Raw genomic sequence first — 21548 nt, 5'->3', positions numbered from 1 at the left:
TGGCCTATTCCTGTTCTCTTCTTCTTAATAGTGACTGCTCCTGCTACGCAGGTATCTTCACTTGGTCGCAAGTACAGTGGTACCTTGGGTTAAGAACTTAATTTGTTCTGGAGGTCTGTTCTTAACCTGAAACTGTTCTTAACCTGAGATACCACTTTAGCTAATGGGGCCTCCTTCTGCTGCCGTGCAATTTCTGTTCTCATCCTGAAGCAAAGTTCTTAAACCGAGGTACTATTTCTGGGTTAGCGGTGTCTGTAACCTGAAGTACCACTGTAGTTGAAAGCCATATTCAAAATGTGCCTGGTTTAAAAGTCCTACGTCTCCATCACTGCTGCTCATCTGCAGATCAAGAGAGCTGGTGGACTGAAGATGTCATCACCCAGACCATGCCAGCTTTGTACTGAGTACTTTGCGGGGTTAGTCCAAAGACCCATTGACTGGTTAAATGCCTCCTAGGAGTAGTAGCAATCACCCAAAAGCCTTTCCCTCTTGGGCTCAACCTGCCGAAGCAGTGCTATCTTTGACTGCGTCTCCCCTGGGGAGGTGATTCTGGTCCACGTTGCCGTGGCTGCAGGTCGCCTTTTATTGAAAACGCTCCCCCCCCCCACTGCCCAATGCTAGTCGTGCTGCTGGTTGCTGTGGCAACCGTGCAACGCTCATTTCCGCAGGTTTAATGATAGCTGTGCAAAGATAATACGGGACTGTAATCTAATCTACAGCTCCTCTAGACAGATTTCCTCTTGTGGGAACCTGACAGGCAGAGGGGCGAGCATCTCCTGGGATGCTTGCCGACATTAACACTCACCTGGCAGATTGAAACCTGGCAGGTAGCTGTGGCGTGTCCAAGGCCTCTGCCAACTGGGCTGGCTTTCTGTTGCAAAGGGATTTAACAACAAAAAACCCCATAGATAAGTAAATGTGCGATTGCTTGCCTGCAGTCTGTTCCACCACCTCATTCTGGTCATACACAGGCCAGGTTAGAATTGTTGCGAGGAAGCACAGATCCTCAATGGAATAGAACAGTCTTTCACAAAAGGACCCAAGTTCAGTCTTTGTATCGCTGGTTAAAAATAGAATCGAGCATCAGGTGATGAAGATGTTTTCTGCCCAAGATCCTGAAGAGCTGCAATATTGGTGTGTTTGTGTCACCACCCCAGATAGAAAATTACGAGAACCACCTTGTTTTTCTTTATCTGACCTGGATCTTGGAAGCACTGGAACATCCTGTCCATGCATAAAGCAGATTTATTTTTTATCTCATATTCTTTATTGAAAGATAAAAGAATACATAATGACATGCAGAAAGGGTAAGATAAGACACAAAAAAGAAGAAAGGAAGAAAAGAAATACGTAGCAGAGAACAGAACAGCAACAAATGTATAAATTACAAGAAAATGTTATTGTAGTTACCCAGACCATAACCTAATACAGTATTTATATAACAGATTTTTTTGGCTACAGAGTACTTGAGAACTTGTGTAGAGACCCCTGCTCCCAGCCCAGCCTACCAGCTGGAACTGACACCCCATGTGATGCATGCACAATAGATGACCCAATGTTTTGTGATCATGTGGGTTGTTCTCTTCCAGTTTTCCTCGCACTGTTGCAACCTTTGGGCACCTGCCACAGCAAAGCACTTGCCCGGGCGCTGTGCCCCGAGACACAAAGTTCCATGTAGCTGGGGAAAGCTAAGATATAGCAAGAACCAGTTCCCCCACTTCCTCTGCCCAGACACATGCTCCCAGTCCAGGATCTGTTGCAAGACCTTTTTTTTCCGCATAGCTTGGAGTTGTGGGAGCCACGTAGAGATAATTTTTTACCCTCTCCTAGATGGGAATCTTTAATTTCAGGGCTGGCTGGGTTTTTATATTCCCCCCCCCTGGGGGGGGCTATAGAAGTCTTTTTATACACCTGCCCATTACCAAATTTGGTATTCTGGTAACCCTTGCCCCCTACTTTCTTCCACCTCCCCCCCCCAAAAAAAAACCCCTCTGTGCGTGTAACAACAATCACAAATGACACTATTGCAGGAGAATGTGGATTAGTTGAATTGCCTCCAGGATAATGGGATTTCAGCTCATTTTCCACAACCGTTGGTCCTTTGGGCAGGGGCAGATGGGAGCTGGAATTCAAAACATCTGGAAGGCGCAAAAGCGTTAGCAAGGTGATCTATAGCATCGAGCTATTGCCTCTGCAAGCAGTGTCTTAATGCCGAAGAGAGAAAATCTAATAAAATTGTACCTTGGCTACCAGTTAACCTTGGTTGCACCTCTTTAGGGTCTCAAACTCAGAAGCATTTTGCAGCTCCCACGTACAACCAGTGTTAGAAATTAGGCAGACGCGATTTGCCACTGGCCCGGGTCCCATTGCAACCACATGGAGGTCTTTGGACTGGGGAAAACCAACCGTCACATAGAGAAGGATCTGAAATATTTCTCGAAGCTTGACTTTGTTTTGTTCTGGATTGTTTGGCTTGATGATTCAATATGCTGTAAGTCTCTTCGAGATCTGTTCTTTACAGTGTAAAGCAGCATAGAAATGGAGTTAAGAATAAGAATAAATTCCATTGTCTTTTAAAAATGAAGGGTGCCCAGACGTTTGGTTGTGGTGACTGTAACCTATGTTTAAGGTGCCGTTTGGCCATTGGTTTATATATCTGAGTTTCTAACACTGCATATGATACTTGTTATATCTGCCTTTGCCAACTTGGTGCCCTCTGGGTATTACAAGTCCCATCAGTTGGAGTCCAGCAACATTTGGAGGGCACCAGGTTGAGGATGCCTGGGTGGGAGCTCAACTGCATTCTTTACTGTGTATGCTTCTCCCCCCTCCCCCCCGCTTAAAAAAATTGCACCATTGCTAATGCTCTAGCAAGCACAAGCCTTGAGGGGGGCAGTTCACCTGCTTTTATCAAGTTACCTGGCATTTCACACAAGTGGGGTAGCTTCCTCTCTCTACCTTTGCTCACCTTTGCTGAGTCAAAGATGTGACCCATGCCCAGCTTTTTCCCTTTGGACCATTTCCAGTTGAAGGAGAGACGATCTCATAAAGACGGTTGCCCTGCCTGCAAATAGGCTATTGACTTCGCCTTGCCTTAAGACCAAAGAGGTCATGCAGTTTCAATTGTTATATTGGCCACAATCCGATTGGTGTGTCCACCCTCCGAAACAGCTGCTTGCATCACCCTAGTGATAAGCCCAGAAAAACAGTTTTGTTCAGAATTTTGCCAAAATTCTGTATGGGGGAAGCTCTGCTCCCCATTTCTTTTTGTTATACTTTTTTTAAATTAACTTTCCCCTAACGTTTTCACATCAAATAGTTTCGTAAATTGACCTCCCACTCCCACTTCAGCAGTGTTCTTACTCAAACCTTTTCTACGGCACTGTATCTTTATTACACAAAGTTTCTCTGTTACAGTTGTTTTATCATTTTGCTTCCGTTGCTTCTATCTCCTACCCTGACCGCGATTTCGTTTGACGATAGCATTTTTTTTTAATAGTCCAAGAAAGGCCTCCATTCTTCTGCGAAATGTTCATCATTTTGATCTCTTAATTTCCCCGTCAGCTTTGCCATTTTTGCGTAGTCCCTGCTATTTCTGAGCTCGAACGCTGCAGCTCTTTCAAAATAATTTGCCGCCATCAAATTTGGAAACTTGTCCTGTAACAGCTTCCAGAAGAGGAGCCCCGATGCAGTCGTACCTTGGTTTTCAAACACCGCAGTTCTGAAACATTTTGGCTTCCAAACGCCGCAAACCCGGAAGTGACTGTTCCGGTTTGCGAACTATTTTGGGAAGCCAAAAGTCCCAGCGGGGCTTCCGATTGGCTGCCGAAGCTTCCTGCAGTGAATCAGAAGCCGCACTTTGGTTTCTGAACATTTTGGAAGTCGAATAGACTTCTGGAACAGATTCCGTTCGACTTCCAAGCTACAGCTGTAGTCCGTTGCATCAGAAGCGGTGGAGTTAAGAGATGCATGGAGTTAAATTTCTGCAAATAAAGTTACTTTGGCCTTGGGTTCACTTTTGGTCTAAGCTGATGATAAAGCAGAATAATATAATTGTCACTTGTGCTTTTCATAAGCTTGAGCTCCAGGAGAGCTAAACCCCTTGCTATATGAGGCAGAGATGGGAGGGAGAGCTTTTATTAATGCTGACATTGAGCTTGAGCCGGGTTAGTCCTCTGCCTCTGCCACTCCGGGGGAACAAAGAGGGTGTCTTTCATGTTGACCTCAATCTGGGGCTCCCTGTTTGTGGGTGGAGCCGTATCGACTGATTACTGCTGTGGGTGGAAATCCAGTTTTCCACTGTGACCTACCAGTGGAAATCCAGTTTTCTGCTGTGACCTTCCAGAACCTGGGGTAATGCTGAGCAACTCTGAATTGAGCCATTGTGGACGGATGGAGCAAGCTGGCAGCAGTGACGTAAAGGCCTCTGCCTGCAGAGAAACAGGATCTTTCCAGGGGCAGAGAAGACCGCTCAGCGAAAGGGGTGGGCTTCTCCAGGCATTCCTGGGAGCGGGAATGCTTTTGGGAGATCCTGCCCTCTGGAGCAGCTGGCTGAGAACGATGGAAGTTGTACCCCAAAAACATCTGCAGAGCAACAAGTTGATGAAGACTGTGATAGAACTCTTTCCCCCCCATGTCTCTGGAAGGGTCGTGGTTTTGGGGGGGGTTGTTGTTTTTTTGCATACAATAAAGACAGTGGACGCTCGGGTTGCGAACATGATCCGTGCGGGATGCACGTTTGCAACTCGCAGCGTCGCGTCTGTGCACGCGCAGGTTGCGCTTCTGCACATGCGCAAAGCACGATTTAGCGCTTCTGCACATGCGCGGCCGCCGAAACCTGGAAGTAACCCATTCTGGTACTTCTGGGTTTTGGTGGTCTGTAACCTGAAAAAACGCAACCTGAAGTGTCTGAAGCCCGAGGTATGACTGTATCAGAAAATGGAATGCTGTACGCACACCGGTTTAAGGGTTGCTGAGTCACCACACAACAAAAGTTGCTGAGTCACGCTCAAAGGAAGGCCCTTTAAGAAGATAAGTTTTCGGTTGCTGCCTAAAGGCAAGAATGCTTGGGGCTTGCTTAATTTCAGCCGGGAGCTGATTCCAGAGAAGTGGAGCTGCAATTCTCCCGGAAAACTGTACTGTTACACCCAAATTTGGCAAACAACGCTGTGCTTTGCCCTCCAAGTCAGAACCAGGCCATTGGTTCATCTTGCTTATGCTGACTGGCGGCTTTCCCCCTCTCCATCCTTACATGGAAATAGCACAGACTGACCTTGGGACCTTTTTGCATTTAATTTCTCTGCTCTCCCACTGAGCTCTGGGACTTCCCTAAAGAGGCAGGTCCCACTGCTTCTCTTGCACAACAGCCTTGAACTTGCAACTTTCAGTGGCTCTGAGCTGCCGGCCGGCCTCCAGCTGGCGAATTGTGCCTCTGTTTTCCATTTGGGAGGCAAGCAGCAAACTCCCTTCCCGAACCAGGAAATTGGATTGAACTGGAGTGTATTTGGGGGTGAAGGGAGCAGCAGGCAAGTCTGAGGCTTGGGTGCTGGTGCTCAAGCCATGGTTGTAGCTGTTGCATTTGAATTCCACTAGACTTTTGAAAACCCCGTCTTTGGTGGGTTGTGTCAGCCTCCAATGGCCAAGTCCTTTTCTTGCTGAGCTTAAAGGTAAAGGTAACCATTAGGTCCAGTCGTGGCCCAAGACTCTGAAGTTGTGGCGCTCATCTCGCTTTACTGGCCGAGGGAGCCGGCGTACAGCTTCCGGGTCATGTGGCCAGCCGTTTACCTTCCCACTGGAGCGGTACCTATTTATCTACTTGCACTTTGACGTGCTTTCGAACTGCTAGGTTGGCAGGAGCAGGGACTGAGCAACGGGAGCTCACCCCGTCGCGGGGATTCGAACCGCCGTCCTTCTGATCAGCAAGTCCTAGGCTCTGTGGTTTAACCCACAACGCCACCCGCGTCCCTGAGCTTATGTACCCCCTAATCCACATTCAGTAGAGCACGAGGCTGTCAGTCTCAGGGTTGTGGGTTTGAGCCCCACATTGGGCAAAAGATTCCTGCATTGCAGGGGGTTAGTCTAGATGATTGTTTGTGGTCCCTTCCAACTCTGCAATTCTATGTTTATCTTGCCCATAACAGCCATAGTGGCCCATTCACAGAAGCAGTCAGAAGATGACCATGTGGTCATCGGAAGACAGGTTATTCCACTTCTTAGAATTGTGAGATTCGGCTGGCCTTCTGCGAACACAATAATAAATCGAGCGTCTTTTGCCTACGGTGTTTTGTTTTTTTAGACAAACGGCAAATGGTTCTTGAGAATACCATGAGAATTCAAGAAAGGCAGAGTGGTCCATTTCCCTCTCGTTGTTCACAATGTGTCATCACCCCTCATTTCTCTCCCCCCCCCCCAAAAAAAATTGGTTTTCCAGCCCATCAGGCTCTTTTGAAAACAGATAGGCAGAGAACACATTGCTGAACTTCATCAACCCTGGGAATAAACCTCTCTGCTTATTTCCAAGCAGACAGTTCACTACCACGAGATCCTTGCGGTGGCGATGATTTTTACACGCAGAGTCAGAAGCGCCTGTAGTTTATGAGTCGCATGGAATCCTGAGTCATGAGAGCTGACATTTAAACGTCTGCCGTTAGAGGGAAGGTGCTTTGAAACGAGGTGGGAGAGAGGAGCTAATTCTGAGAGCTTTGTGCAGGGGGTATTTTGTGTTGAATTGATTTATTGGTTTGGCGTGACCCCTGCTAATTGATTTACGATCCACAATTAGCTCTTTATGCCCGGCGCGCTTCCTCCCAGCTGCGCCACTCAGCTCCGTCTCCAGTAGCTCTCCAGTCACGCCTCAGCAGAGTTGAACACAGCAGCCAAAACTGTCACGTAGCTTCTACTTAGCTTCCGACAAACACACAGAGACCAGGTTTGTCTAATATCAGTTCTTTATTCCGACATTCCCCAGGAATCTCCTGGGCTCACCGCAGCCATGACTAAACACTGCGACTTCTTCCCTCAGAGACCAGAGGGGAACAGAGACGAAACTCCTCCCAGCTTCGAAAGCTGACGTCAGAATGCTGAGGCATCATGGGAACAACTTAACCTGTTAAGTTCCAAACCCAACACCCCCTCTTGCCGAACCATTCTGACAAGACCTTTTTGAGTTCAACACCTTCCCCTTTGCCTTATGCCACTTCCCGGCATCTTTCCCAGGCACCTGTTGAACCCCTTCAACATTCCCAGAATCACACTGTGCGACACTTTTTCACGCACTTGTGACCTGAAACCCTACTGACCCATTTGGGCCAGCAGTTGTGTCTTCTCCGTCAGATCCTTCCCCCTCTGACTTGACACCCTGTTTGTGAGCTTTCTCCATTACGCTAACCGGAGATGAAGCCTCACACCTGGACACTCCTTTCACAACCTTTGGAGATGCCCAGACCTGCCCTGAACCCTGATCTTGGACCTGGTCCCCATCACCGGGATCAGCCTCTGGCTCCCTTTCCTCCTCAGAATCAGACAGACATTCTGAGAGAAAAATAGGACCATCCCTGAGTCTTGAAACACCCACCCTGTTCACAGAACTCAGCCTGCTTACTGACCAGCAGCTTGGTTTGATCACCCTCTGGGTATGCAAACTTCCACCCATTGGTTGCAGGATCATATCCACAGAAGATCATTTCCTGAACCTTTGGACCACCTGCCTCAAAGAGCTCAAAGGGCTCTTCGGCTACCCTCCCAAACCCGGGAAAAACATGTACCTGTGCACCCTTGCATGCCCTGCACCCTAGGGACCTCCCACATTTCCGGAGTTTGTACCCTTTTGTGCACCTGTGCAACTTTTGCACATGACTGGGAACCTTAGCACACTGCGCCTGTGCTTTTCCAGCATTCCCACCACCCTCCAGAGGTGACTCCAGAACAAAGAGATTGTTCTGCCCCCTTTTCACGTTGGCCACTTGTTTCCCCCCCCAACGTAGACCTCTAGCTCCTCCTGTAAAGGAAAAAAAAACATGTTAGCCACAGCAGAAACCGACTTTCTCATTCCGTCTGCTAACATCACAGTTGTGTCCTGTTGAAACAGCCCTGCAGTTCCGCATTTTGCCAGCAGGCTCGCTTAGCAGGTGCTGACCAACAGCAGTATTCAAAACTCAGCGTGTCACCGTGTCCTGGCTGGAGTTGTTCTTCACAGTTGCCATAGAAGCAGTGATAAGAAAACAACCCTCCCCAGTGTCTGAACCACGTCTTTCCCTTGCGTTCCCACGCTGGCCTCCTCTCCGAGACTGACTCCCATGAGAACTCAGCTGGTTGACCTTGGGACCTTCCTGCCCAGCTGTCTCCGCTCTCCATGGGCAGCAACGACGAACTCCAGTGGAAAAACACTGCCCGGGGCTCCTCCCAGCCGGCCTGGCCCTCCTTCTTCCGGAAAAACACTCCTTGCCAGCTCCGCCCCCTCTGGCCTGGCTCCCACTGCGGCTTTCTGGGAACCTGCTTTGTTGACATTCCACTCCAGCACGCACAGTGGAAAACTTTTACACTTGCCTTTGGAATCCTTCGCCCCCCCGATCTGCTCACTAGCACTCCTTGAGGCTAAAACATCAGGAACAGGAGCTGCAGCCATCTCTAGGCTTTTCTCAATACTTCTCCAGGGCTCTGGCCTCCTGCTGAAGCTTCACAGCACATCCCAGGCAGCCCTTGCTGACTTTACGCCCTTGCCCAACTTCTTAGAGTGAGCTGTTCAAACGCAATGTCCTCCAAGACCTGGCTGCCTGCCATTTTCTTCCGTTCTCCCAAGGGGCCCCAAGCTGTACTCACAGATCACAAGCTCCTCCGGCACCCATCCGTGGGGAAACGATTTTCCAGCTGCTCAACAGCTCCCAGCACTCAGCTCTCAGCACAGGCAAACCTCTTAGTGTCTTTCAGCTGCTCTGAGCTCCGCAGCTCTCCTTTGCCTCTTAACACCAGGCAAAAATCCCCGCTGCGTCCTGCCGGCTTTCTCTGCCTTAGACCGCAGACTTCAAACGCATTCCGGCACAAACCCAACATTTTGCGCAGGGTCTTCCAGCAATTTGGCTGCTCATAATGGAACTTGGGCACTGTCGCGAAAGGAAGGAGAGACAGTTTGCAACGATGCTTTTTGGAGTAGGTGCGGTTATTTCTGTACGCCGTCTGTTTCTTTGACTCGGTTCGTTCTGAAAAGGGGGTGGGACAAGGATGGTTTTGTCCTCCTAAATCTGATGCAACATGCGCCGGGTGTTGAGTTTCCTTGCTGATGTCTTGAGGTTGGGTTTTTTGTGTGTGTTTCCCCCCCTAAAAAAAAAAGCTAAAGAACAGTTCCTTTAGGCTAAAAAGATGACTTATTTCTCTGCTGAGAGCAAAAGGAAAATTCCAAATTCCTGAGAATTAGGGGTGGGTGGAAATCCTCAAGAGCCCCAGGTGGCATTCAGCCAAGTTTTACTATGTATTGACATGAATGGGCCTAACTTAGTCATGCTCATGAATAAAAATGCGTCTACTCGGAGTAAAATTTAGTTGAACACACACCCTATTTTTTAGATCGGGGGTCCAAAATCCTGGGAGCCCCAGGCTGACATACAGTGGTACCTCAGGTTAAGTACTTAATTCGTTCTGGAGGTCCGTTCTTAACCTGAAACTGTTCTTAACCTGAAGCACCACTTTAGCTAATGGGGCCTCCTGCTGTTGCCGCGCTGCCGGAGCACACTTTCTGTTCTCATCCTGAAGCAAAGTTCTTAACCTGAAGCACTATTTCTGGGTTAGCGGAGTCTGTAACCTGAAGTGTATGTAACCTGAAGCGTATGTAACCCGAGGTACCACTGTATATAAGTCTAAGAAGCTTACATGTGCACCACAGAACGCATTCGGACCTTGGAAGTCAAATACCTTGCCAGTCGAGTGTTTTGGCTCTTGAACGTCGCAAACCCGGAAGTGATTGTTCCAGCTTGCAAATGTTCTTTTGAACCTGAACGTCCGTCGTGGCTTCCGATTGGCTGCAGGAATCTCCCGGAAAAATAAAAAAGGCAAAACCCTTACACTGCCCCTCCTGGTGCAAAAGGAGATGGGAACCCTCAAACGTTTAGGATAAAAACCACCTCCCAGTTACAAGAAAATGAACAGGGGTGCCTGGGAACAGAGGCCTTGACAGACATTGGGGGGGGGGTGCTATCTTGTGGGCTGCATGGACCCCAGTTTTACAGTATGGCTATGATATTTATTCGTGCAAAGGGGTTGGACTAGATGATCCTTGGAACCCCTTCCAACTATGATTCTATGGAAAGCGTAATGCTGGTGGTCAACAAAAGAGGTTTAAAGACTGTCTCAAGGCAAATCTAAAACAATGTAGTATTGTATAAACACTGACAGCTGGGAAACACTGGCCTGCGAGCGCTCCAGTTGGAGAACAGCCTTTACCAAAGGTGTCATGGGCTTTGAAGACACTCGAACTCAGAACGCAAGGGGAGAAACGTGCTAAGAGGAAGGCACGCTTGGCAAATCCACACCGTCATCAACTCCCGCCCGGGAACCAATGTCCGCACTGTGGAAGGACGCGTGGCTCCAGAATTGGCCACTACAGTCACTTACGGACTCCTTGTTAAAACTGTTCTTATGGAAGACAATCTTATTTGGCTGTGGGTGATTGCCAAAGATGATTCTGTGATCTAAACCAGCGTTTCTTAAATGAGTCTTATACTGAGGGCTGCTGCTCTCTTGCTTGGTGTCTTTGGGCTCCTGAGCTTTCTAAAATGATAGTCATTATACGGGAGGGCGCTTGGAAGGTTTTGGAATTCAAACCTTTCTGCTGTTTGTCCTTTGTGGCCACAGTCTAACAAAGATGTACTTGTTCTGGGCTGGGACGGAAGAGGTGATTTTGGAGAGCATGTGCCAGGAGTTTCTTCGGAGAAGCTGCCTCAGACGTTGCTGGCTTTATGCAGGCATAACCATGGTCAAATGCAAAAATTGTGGTTCCCCATGTCGGTTGATCACCAGCCTTCGGCCACGGTTCAGGCATGCGGCTTAACCATGGTTAAAGCAAGGGGAACCGTGTCTGTTTTGCTAGTGATTGACACCATCCAAATCTGGATGGGCGAGCTGGAATGCCTGAGATCCCAGAATGTGGAATGGATGAGATTCAAGAGGATATAAAAAGTACAGAAAGGGGGTGGAGCAGGTGGTGCTACTTTAAATTGTCGTTCTCCAACCTGGTGCCCTCCAAACGTTTCGAACTCCAATTCCCACCAGTCCTAGTCAGCAAGGCCAATAGGGGTTTGTAGCCTAAAACATCTAGGAGGCATGTGGGAAAGGGTAAGGGAGGCATTGGGAGCAATAATTTGGAAGACTTAGGCAGGAGCAACTGCAGTTAGTTTTGTCCTCTTCCCTAAAGCTGTAAGGGTGATAACTGAGGAGGAGAAAGATGCTCAGGAGATTGCTGGAAGAGGAAATGGGAGACTTCATCCCAGGGTAAATAGCTGCTCGGTTATAATAACAGACAACATTTCAGATACGATTGTGCCTTTCGGAAAGAGATAAGAGGAGACTCGACCCTTCATTCAATAATGAGCACTGTGCAGGGCAGGGCCGTAACTTGCCTTTCTCAAACCTGACATACCTGCAAGTAGAAAATAGCCTGGTTGGTGCAGTGCAGTCGCCTTGGGTTTCCGAAGAAAGAATTTCTCATAAATGGAGGCATGAGATAAAAGAGAGCGACGGGAAGGTCAAATTCCTTTAGGCGGTGGCTCAGATTCACTGTAAGGGAGGTTCAGATGAAATCTCCATGTGGGTTGTATCCAGCTATGTTAGGCGTACATACATATATCAGTGTTCGAAATTAGCCGGGCGCCAGTCGCATTTTGCCTGGTTGAAGTCAGCTGGTGTGCTGGGCAGTGAGGCTGCAAAAGATACCACACTGGTTTTCTTTCTGATCTAGTATCCAGTTTCTCCCCTTTTGTGTTTCTCAGTAATATCCCCCCCCCCCATTAAAATAAAATAAATCCATCTTATCACAGGATGCTTCTGTCAAGTGCTTTGCTGGAACTGCGATATTTCACCCTGGCATCTTTGCAGCATTCAATGTAACGGCACAGTTCTCTGCATAATTTTTTGGCTTCTCTAAGTTTAGCATCTAGTGCTGCACCCATGGGTGGCCACCCATGTCTTCCAAGCATGAAACAGAATGGCGCGTGTTCCGCAGATCAGTACGCAGAGTTCTGAGAAGTTTGATCGTGGTCTGATAACCTGTTTGTCTGTGGTTGATATGCTGCAGTTCTGTTTTTATGTGAAATAAAAAAAATAAGGTTATATATATATATAATATGTTCATAACTGCATATATAAACCGCATGTCTGAAACCCCACAGAAAAAGTCCTGAAAGCATTTTGTCCCTCCCACATTGACCTCAAATATTTCACTGCTAGGTCAAAGGAAAATGGAAAAGCCTCCCCATTGTCTTTTCATTCACAAATCCTGTCTAAAGGGTATGTCTGTGTATGAATAGGGTGAACCAGTGACCTGGCTCAGGAATCAGTATTTATCATTACAAAAGACTGGCCAGGCTCCCCAGGGTATCCAACCATTAACGGGTAACCTGTCAGATGAGATAAACAAGGCACTCAGATTTCTGCTGTAGACCGCCTTTTCTGTGATGTAGGTATGATGTATGGAGGGGTGGTCTTGAGCTCCAGGGCAGGGAATTTAAAATGTCTATATAAGGGCAGGCACACCTTGGTTCTTTCCTGCGTGCAAGGGGAGCACCCTGTTGCCACAGTTCAATAAAGATCAGGCTTATGAGCTGCTTTGCTTCTCAATATTCTCTGGTTGGCCTCTTGTTATTTTCTCTGATCAATGGAGAACCTGCAAAGGACTCTACAAGGGCTCTTGTGCTCCCAGTAAGGAAATAAGGGCAGTTTTTTGTTTATTACACATGACAGCCATGAAGAATTGAAAAATGGTGTTTCGGACGTGAGGCCTTGGCCCACTAATGCTCTTCTCATGTGGGGTGGGGTCCGCCAATGTGGCGCACCTGACAGAACGTCCTGTGAAAGGTCTTAGTAAATTCTCCCCCCTGAAATCCACAGCAGGCGAGAGTCCATCACACTTTCCTCTCAGTTCCCGAGGTTCGGCCTCTCCTTCTCAGGAACATCTCTCCCTGAAACATGTCCACATTTCTCTGGAGGCCAGGATTTGACATGCCCACCCGCCCATCTGAGCTGAGGAGAGGTTGCAGAGCGCTTCTCTATGCGCAAACATGCCAGTGGCTCACGCAGGTGCGTTTCCCTCACTGTTTAATACGGGCATGGGGCGCACCCACATCCTTTTGCGGCCCTCTTTTCTGCGTTTTTAGATGGGGCAGCCATTTTGTGACATGCAGCAGCCCCCTCCCCAAATGGCGGCCATTTTGCTTTTTCTCAAAATTCCAAATGCTCCCACCGGCCCCCCAAAATGGGAAGGGCTGCTCCTCCCTCGCGGTAAATTTGGAAGGGCACGGGAGTGAAAAAGTCCACTAAAAGCAGGATTGTTGGAGCTGGGAAAGAGCAGTATGAGGGAAAGCGAAGAGATCTAGCGAAGAAGGAAATGGGGGGCGGGACGAGAGAAAAGGAGACGCTTAAAAGCTTGAAAGAAAGAAAAATAAAAAATAAAAGCTTGAAAGAAACTGCCACAGCCATCTGACGTAATGGCTTAACCAACATAGTTGACTTGGGAATTCAATAAATTTGGCTGCCCCAGGAGCCAGTCACTGTTTCCCAGCCTGGCCTACCTCGCACGGTCGTTGTGGGCCGGCTGATAATTTAATTTATGCTAATATTGTTCAATTATGGGTTAGGTTCCTTCAATTTATGAAGTAATGATGCACTTTTATGCTCCGCAAATCTCGAGTGATGGCTGCCCAGCTCTCCTCACACCCCGTAGCAAACCACTATTGCATCTGGCGTCCCAAAAGACAGCTAAATAGCCTTCGGGCGCCAGGTTTAACAGCCCAGCTCTTTATGGAGGCTATAGGAGGCTATTTAACCTTGTTATTTCTGTCTCTGTTCCTGATCAGGATTGTTTCCTGCTTCTCTTTGCTTTCCACCGCTCCTGATTTGATTATAGGGTGCTGATTTGATTGCTCTTCCTCTGCTGATGGGTTGGTGTTTTGGCTCTTTGTAGTGAGCCGCACCTGTTGAATTGCAGCCTGTCAGGTGGCTATTGAAAAACGACGCAGAAACAACAATGCTGGCATTGTGGATTGCTGCACCTTGATTTTGTTTTCCTTGTGCCGGGGTGAGTGGGGTTTTGTTTGTGCTGAAATAGAATTTGGGGTGCAGGGAGACGGAACAAATTGCTGCATGTGCATAACTGCATCCGAAGTCACTTGTTCCAAATAGCAGAAGACATCTGAAGACAGCCCTGTTTAGGGAAGCTTTTAATGTTTAATAGATTATTGTATTTTAATATTCTGTTGGAAGCCGCCCAGAGTGGCTGGGGAAACCCAGCCAGATGGGCAGGGAAATAATAATAATAATAATAATAATAATAATTATAGCAGGACGAGTTGGGGAAGTGAGGGGCTGGTCTGCACTTTTGTAGCTCCCTGTGGGCTGGGGGGGCTTCTCCTTGATCTGACATGCCACTCCCTGGGCCCCCCTTTCTGTGCTGCAAGAGGATAAAGTAGGGCTGCCCCCCTAAGTGCTGACGGGGTCTCCGCTCTCCAAATTGGGTCAGTATTCTGCTCTATGGAGCCAGCCACTCGCTCCCGGGATTGGAGTCTTAATCTTGTTTGTGCTGCCCAGTTAATCCTCTGGCAGTTCCAAGCCCTGAATTGATGGCGTGGGGAGAAAAGTGGCGACCAGAGGGGATTAGGGTGCGGGGAAATTCAGGAGCCTAGTGAGCAAAGGTGAAGACTGTGATATCCGATCTATCCAGGAGTTACGGCAACGGAGCAGGTTATTCTCGGCCAAGGCTCGGATGACCCAGAGAAGCGAAGTGAGCGACTCAGCAGTGGGGAGCCTGGAAGTCCCCTTGGGGCATGGGCTTTCTGGGTATCTGTAGGTAGACACTGGCTACAAAATGTGGGGATAATAAGCACACTGGCGCATAATAATAAAAATAAATTTTATTTATACCCCACCCTCCCCAGCCAAGACCAGGCTCAGGGCGGCTAACACCAGGTATAAAAACAATTCATTAAAATGCAACTTAAAAACAACATTAAAATGCAGCCTCATTTCAGTAGAAACTCAAATCGAAAACTTTTGGGGGATGAAAACGTCAAGTCTCCACCAAGGCCAACTATCCAGACTGGTCCTACGTGGGCCGGAAAAAAGCCAGGGAAGTCCCCAAATAGGAGTTCCATCACAGAAGGAGAAAGGAAAAAGGATAGAGGGGAAGGGGATCAAGTTGATTCCAAGCCAAAGGCCAGGCGGAACAACTCTGTTTTATAGGCCCTGCGGAAAGAAATCAGATCCTGTAGGGCCCTGGTCTCATGAGGCAGAGCGTTCCACCAGGTCAGAGCCAGTGTTGTTCTATTATGGGTTAGGTTCCTACAATTTATGAAGTAATGATGCACTTTTATGCTTCTCAGATCTCGAGTGATGGCTTCCCAGCTCTCCTCATGCCCCATAGCAAAAAGCCCTGGCTCTGGTTGAGGCTAATCTGACTTCCTTAGGGCCTGGGACCTCCAGGGTGTTGCTATTTATGGACCTTAAGGTCCTCCGCGGGGCATACTGGGAGAGGCAGTCCCGTAGGACAGAGAGGAAACTGTGATCCCATACCTTTGCTGCCTTATGGGAAATCTTTGGGAGAAGAAAAGGCTTAGGAGGAAACCCTGCACAAATCCGGAGGGGGGTCCCTAAGGCAGTTGGATGGTGCCTTGCTTTCCTCCTTCAGGCAATTCCTGCAGCCAGGCTGGGGCCAAACGTCTTGTTCTGCTTTCCTTTGGCCACATCAGTGGGGCCAAGAGGGGAGTCTTGTTGTCTGGGCAGCCCAGGACCTCCAGATACTCTGCCCAGGCTTGCATCCCAGGGAGGTCACTTCCATGCTGCTAATGCAGTAGTTTGACTTCACCCTCAGAGGCGCACTCCATTGTGTCTCAAGACCGATGGATGCTACCTGGAAGGACCTGGTTAACAAGCAATGAAAACAGCATACTGGAATAAAAGGAGCCGCTCTGGTTTGACCCAGGGGAGCCCGGACATTCTTATTAGAGGCCGCGTGGTGTAGTGGTTAATGTTGGGATAGGACCTGGGAGGCTAGCCCAGGCATGAAGCTCACTGGGTGACCTTGGGCCAGTCAGTGTCTCTCAGCCTAACCTACCTCACAGGGTTGTTGTAGGGATTCATTGAGGAGAAGGGAGAACCACGTACATCGTCTTGAACTCCTTGGAAGAAAAGGTGTCATTATATAGCTAATGAAATAAAATAAATGCATTTTGGGAAGCATTATGGAGGTAGTGTCCTGGAGAGCCCTTTAGAAGGCTGGTGTTTTTGTCACCATCATCGAGCTTGCAAGTGGTCACCTTCTAGGGAGGAGTTGGAATTTGCTTGCAGGCAAATCAGCCTTGCAAACGAGTCTCTCCAAAAACCGCAAGCCCAAACGCATGCATGAGTACACACACACAATGTTTCCAAGCTTTGCCATCGATACGCAAGAGCGCGCAGCTAGTCAACGCTTCTGTGTGTATGTGTGGATTTGCAGCTTCTGCTGCTATGTGTGCTTTGGTCTCAATACAGTTTTCTGAAGCACCCTGTTGCCCTTTAAGTTGGGAGAAGTTATTTTTGGAGGTCTGCAACTAGTGCATGGGGGGACCAACGTGTGGGACCCTCCAGATTAGCCTTTCTCAGCCTGTGGGTCCCCAGATATTGTTGAACTACAACTCCCATCACCCCTAGCTAGCAAGGCCAGAGCTCAGGGATGATGGGAGTCGTAGTCCAACAACATCTGGGGACCCACAGGTTGAGAACCGCTGCTCCAGATGCTTCCATCAGCCACAGTCAACATGGCCAGTTGTTAGGGAGAATGATGAGTCCAGCAACATCTGGAGTACAGCAGAAGGGCCACCCTTGAACCCCTAGCTGACTTTGGGGTGTATGCAGGACACTGAAAATAGAAACTGCTGAGGGCGAAGGTTGGACTTGGGCTACAGGGGTTTGGGGAATGTGAAGAGGGTGGGTTGAGAGTACCCTGTCGATTGAGAGAGGCTATTTCCCTCTGGAACCCTGTTTTTCATGTTTGTTTTTCTCTTTTTCCACGCAGGAACATCTTCCCTTCCAACTTGGTGTCAGCTGCATTCCGATCGGTGAGTTGCTTAACTCCTCCCAACCTCCCCCTCCCCCACAATTCTTCCCCTCCCATTGAACCCAAGGCAGGCAGTGCTGGATTTTGCGCCAAACACTACGCCGCACAAATCAAAGCATTTGGGTACTTGTGATCCCAGAAGGGGCTTTAACAATCGATTGATTGGCGTTTTCTAACAAAGCTTGACCATTTGCATTGTGGGCTCTTAAGAGGGGCCTGCTGGATGGGGCCAGTGGCCCATCTAGGCCCGCATCCTGTTCTCAGTGGCCAACCAGATGCCTGGAAACAGGATTCAAGCACCAGAGCGCTCTTCCGTCTGGTGGTTTCCTGCGACTGGTATTCAGAAGCTGTGGAGGCAGAGTCTAGCCATGGCTAGTGGCCCTCCATGAATTTGCCAAATCCTTTTCTAGAGTCATCCCGCTTGGTGGCCCTCACTGACTCTGTGATGACCAAGCTAGATAGCTTAATTCGTCTAATCCTCTTCTAAAGCCATATAGAGAGCCCTTTCAGGAGTTGTGATTCTCCAGAAAAGGGAATGGGAGGCTAAGAAAACCCGGGGAGCAGGTGCTTCTTTCCAGAGTGGAGGAAGCTAGAACAGGCAACTGCTTCGGTTACAAAACAGCCCGTGCTGCTCAGTTGCCAGGATACGCAATCACTTTGGGACACAAAGCGTACCTTTGCTTTGGAAACCTGAAATAATTTCCATGGGGAGAAGTGCAATGTTCTGGCCAGATCTCAAAGGAACCCTTCCCAGCGTTCAGCATAATAAGGCATTGCTACAGAGGTATAAAGCTCCTTAACCAAACCTTCCCCAACCTGCGGACAGACCTAGCCAACGCGGCTGGTTGATGAAGGCAGCCCAATACTGCTTTCTGTTGCAAGCAGCCATCCAGGAAATGTGGGGTCAATGTTTGGAAGAGGCACCTGGCTGCCTGTGGGGAACAGTATCCTTGACTAGATGGACCTTCTCATTTCATCCTGCTGGACTCTTCTTGCATTCTTACGATTTCCCTGTAAACACCTTGTGACTGCTACTAATACTACTACTAATAAATGACAATAGCAATAATTTTATTATTTATACCCCACCCATCTGACTGGGTTGCCCTAGCTGCTCTAGGCAGCTTCCAACAGATATAAAAACATTGTAAAACATCAAACATTAAAAACTTCCCTGTACAGCTTCAGATGTCTTCTAAAAGTTGTGTAGTTCTTTATCTCCTTGACATCCGATAGGAGGGTGATTCTCAGGGAGGGTGCCACTACCGAGAAGGCCCTCTGCCTGGTTCCCTGTAATTTCACTTCTCACAGTGAGGGAACCACCATAAGGCCCTCAGAGCTGGACCTCTGTGTCCAGGTTGAACGATGGAGACGCTCCTTCAGGTATACTGGGCCTTTGAGGCCGTTTGGGGCTTTAAAGATCAGCACCAACACCTTGAATTGTGCTCGGAAACTTGCTGGGAACCAATGTAGATCCTTTAGGACTGGCATTGAATGGTCCCAGCAGCTGCTCCCGGTCACTAGTCTGGCAGCCGCGTTCCAGATTAGTTGTAGTTTCTGGGTCACCTTCAAAGGTAGCCCCACATAGAGCGCAAGGCAGTAGTCTTAAGCAGGAGCTAACCGGTGCATGGACCACTCTGGCGAGACAGTCTGCAGGCAGGAGGACATTGATTTTCAAATCTGGGTTTGCAATGAGTGCCTAATTCCCGAGACTACAAATGCGTTTTGAGCAGGGAACATGAACGGGGAGAGAGAACATCAGGCGTGAGTCTGGAGAGACTCCGGTTCGGATCCCCTCCAGCCACAAATCTCACTGTGTGACCTTGGGCTAGTTGCCACCTCCTGTCTTAGCCTTCCTCCCAATGATGCTTTTAACAACAACAAGTAGAGCCCCACTTTCCCAGTAGTGATGTATGGAAGTGAGGGCTGGACCATAAAGAAGACTGATCACCAAAGAATTGATGCTTTTGAATTCTGGTGCTGGAGGAGACTCTTGAGAGTCCCATGGACTGCAAGAAGATCAAACCTCTCCGTTCTGAAGGAAATCAGCCCTGAGTGCTCACTGGAAGGACAGATCCTGAAGCTGAGGCTCCAAGACTTTGGCCACCTCATGAGAAGAGAAGACTCCCTGGAAAAGACCCTGATGTTGGGAAAGATGGAGGGCACAAGGAGAAGGGGACGACAGAGGACGAGATGGTTGGATAGTGTTCTCGAAGCTCCCAGCATGAGTTTGACCAAGCTGCGGGAGGCAGTGGAGGACAGGAGTGCCTGGCGTGCTCTGGTCCAGGGGGTCACGAAGAGTCAGAAACGACTAAACGACTAAACAACAACAACAACAAGTAGAGCCCCACAGCTGCATCAGTCTAAAAGCCCACTTCTGGTCCAGCCCCCTGTTCTCAGCGGCCAGGGAGATGCCTCTAGGAAGCCTGCAAGCAGGTTATGCGTTTTGAGCTGCAATGGAGAATTGGTATGTCTGGCAGGAGGTCTCTGGGGTCTCTCCCGGACTTGTAAATCAATATGCCTCTGGCTCCTCTGCTTGCTGCTTTGAAGACAGTGACCGAGAAGTTACGAGTTTCCCTATCTGCAGTGAGCAGTTGCTTGCTGCTTACTCTCACATGCTACTGTCCTAGCAATGTGCTAATTAAACGTCTTCCTTTCCACCAGAGGCTTAAAAAAAAAAAGAGGCCTTTTGTGTGTGGTTACAAAACGATACCCTCCATTAATGTTCCCCTGCTTTTTATTGACTGTTCTTTGTGATGCATTAATCCTCTTTAGGACGCAGGCAGGGTATGGGCAACGAAGCCAGCTTGGCTTAATTTTTAATAGCCTTGTTAAAGGAACAAAGGTGAATTCCCAGGTCAGATCGCAGGGGACAGATCCAGGCAGCACATGGCGGAAGGACGGCTTCTGCCTGCATCTCCCACCCGTTCAGCTTGGAACTCTTGGCACATCCCTGTAAGGTCTGCTTCCCCACGGCTGAATGTCTAGGGGATGAATAATCTGAATTCTTAACAGATAAATCGATCGGTTAATCTTCCCACTTGTCGAAAAACTCCATACCGGTGTCTTTTTGAGATAATTGGCCAGTTGTTCATCTCCTTTACCCAAGTGGCCTTGGTAGGGTTCAATGAGAAGCCCCCTTTAAGAAATCATTTTCAAACTCCCTAGGACAGTAACGCTCCCAGAACCATTGTCTCCAAGTAAAGGTAAAGGTAAAGGGACCCCTGACCATTAGGTCCAGTCGTGACCGACTCTGGGGTTGCGGTGCTCATCTCGCTTTATTGGCCGAGGGAGCCGGTGTACAGCTCCCGGGTCATGTGGCCAGCATGACTAAGCCGCTTCTGGCGAACCAGAGCAGCGCACGGAAACGCTGTTTACCTTTCTGCTGGAGCGGTACTTATTTATCTACTTGCACTTTGACGTGCTTTCGAAGTGCTAGGTTGGCAGGAGCTAGGTTGGCAGGAGCAACGGGAGCTCACCCCGTCGCGGGGATTCAAACCGCCAACCTTCTGATCAGCAAGTCCTAGGCTCTGTGGTTTAACCCACAGCGCCACCTGCGTCCCATTGTCTCCAAAGGGTGCCCTTAATATCTCGGCTCCACTGAGCAATTAATCAACACCCACTGTTGGTTGATTTACCAAGCAAAGCTTGCCACCGAACCATCATCTTGCCAGTTGGATTGGGATTGCGGTGGGATATATTGATAATCTGTTCTTCCCCAGCCGCAGGGGAGCGACCAGGGTTTGCACCTTCTGAAAGGGGAGGTGGATGAACTAACAGCCTGCAGTTTTCCTGTCTGTGTTGGAAACATCCACAGAACCCCATGCAAGTACAAAGTGAATTTATTTTCAGCCACAGCTGACATTGTCTTTCCCTCTTTGTGTTTCTCCCCAGTATGCAACCAGTTATAAACTGGTGATAGAGAAGAAGAACAGGACAGGAGTCAGCGAGAATATCACGTTTGGTGAAAATGTAACAGTTGGTGAAACCATCATAGAGACGAAGGTAAGAGGAATGGGATGCACTTGGAACATATATATTTGGATGTGTTGCCTCGGAAAAGAAACCTGAAGCGTGTTGGGCTCATTTTCAAGCACCATCCTTGGCAAACAACAGCTCCCAGAATCCTTTGGGGGGGAAACCATGACAGTTTAAAGTGATATCATAGCACTTTAAAAAGTATGGTATGAATGGGGCCTTGCTGTTCCACTATTTACCCATGGCTCATGAAAGTTAGCGATGAACACTGGCTTGCTTT

At 48.6% G+C, this 21548-nt stretch overlaps 1 protein-coding gene and 1 long non-coding RNA gene across 2 annotated transcripts in view; both read left to right on the top strand.

Annotated features, from left to right (window-relative positions):
- The window catches only part of LOC308484550, a 57347-nt gene that overhangs the window by 17683 nt on the left and 18116 nt on the right, over positions 1–21548 (top strand). The window lies entirely within an intron of this gene.
- SLC1A5 (solute carrier family 1 member 5) overlaps positions 1–21548 on the top strand; it is a 39970-nt gene that overhangs the window by 3371 nt on the left and 15051 nt on the right. The window contains exons 2-3 of the mRNA XM_081018930.1: positions 17249–17291; positions 21185–21295. Of these exons, the coding sequence (XP_080875056.1) occupies positions 17249–17291; positions 21185–21295 (154 nt within the window). The remainder of the gene's footprint in view (positions 1–17248; positions 17292–21184; positions 21296–21548) is intronic.

The sequence above is a fragment of the Podarcis pityusensis genome, assembly GCF_964106645.2.
Source record: "Podarcis pityusensis genome assembly, chromosome: 8".
Taxonomy (NCBI): Eukaryota; Metazoa; Chordata; class Lepidosauria; order Squamata; family Lacertidae; genus Podarcis; species Podarcis pityusensis.
The sequence above is the reverse complement of the archived record's forward strand: the minus strand, read 5'-3'. Positions and strand labels throughout refer to the sequence as shown.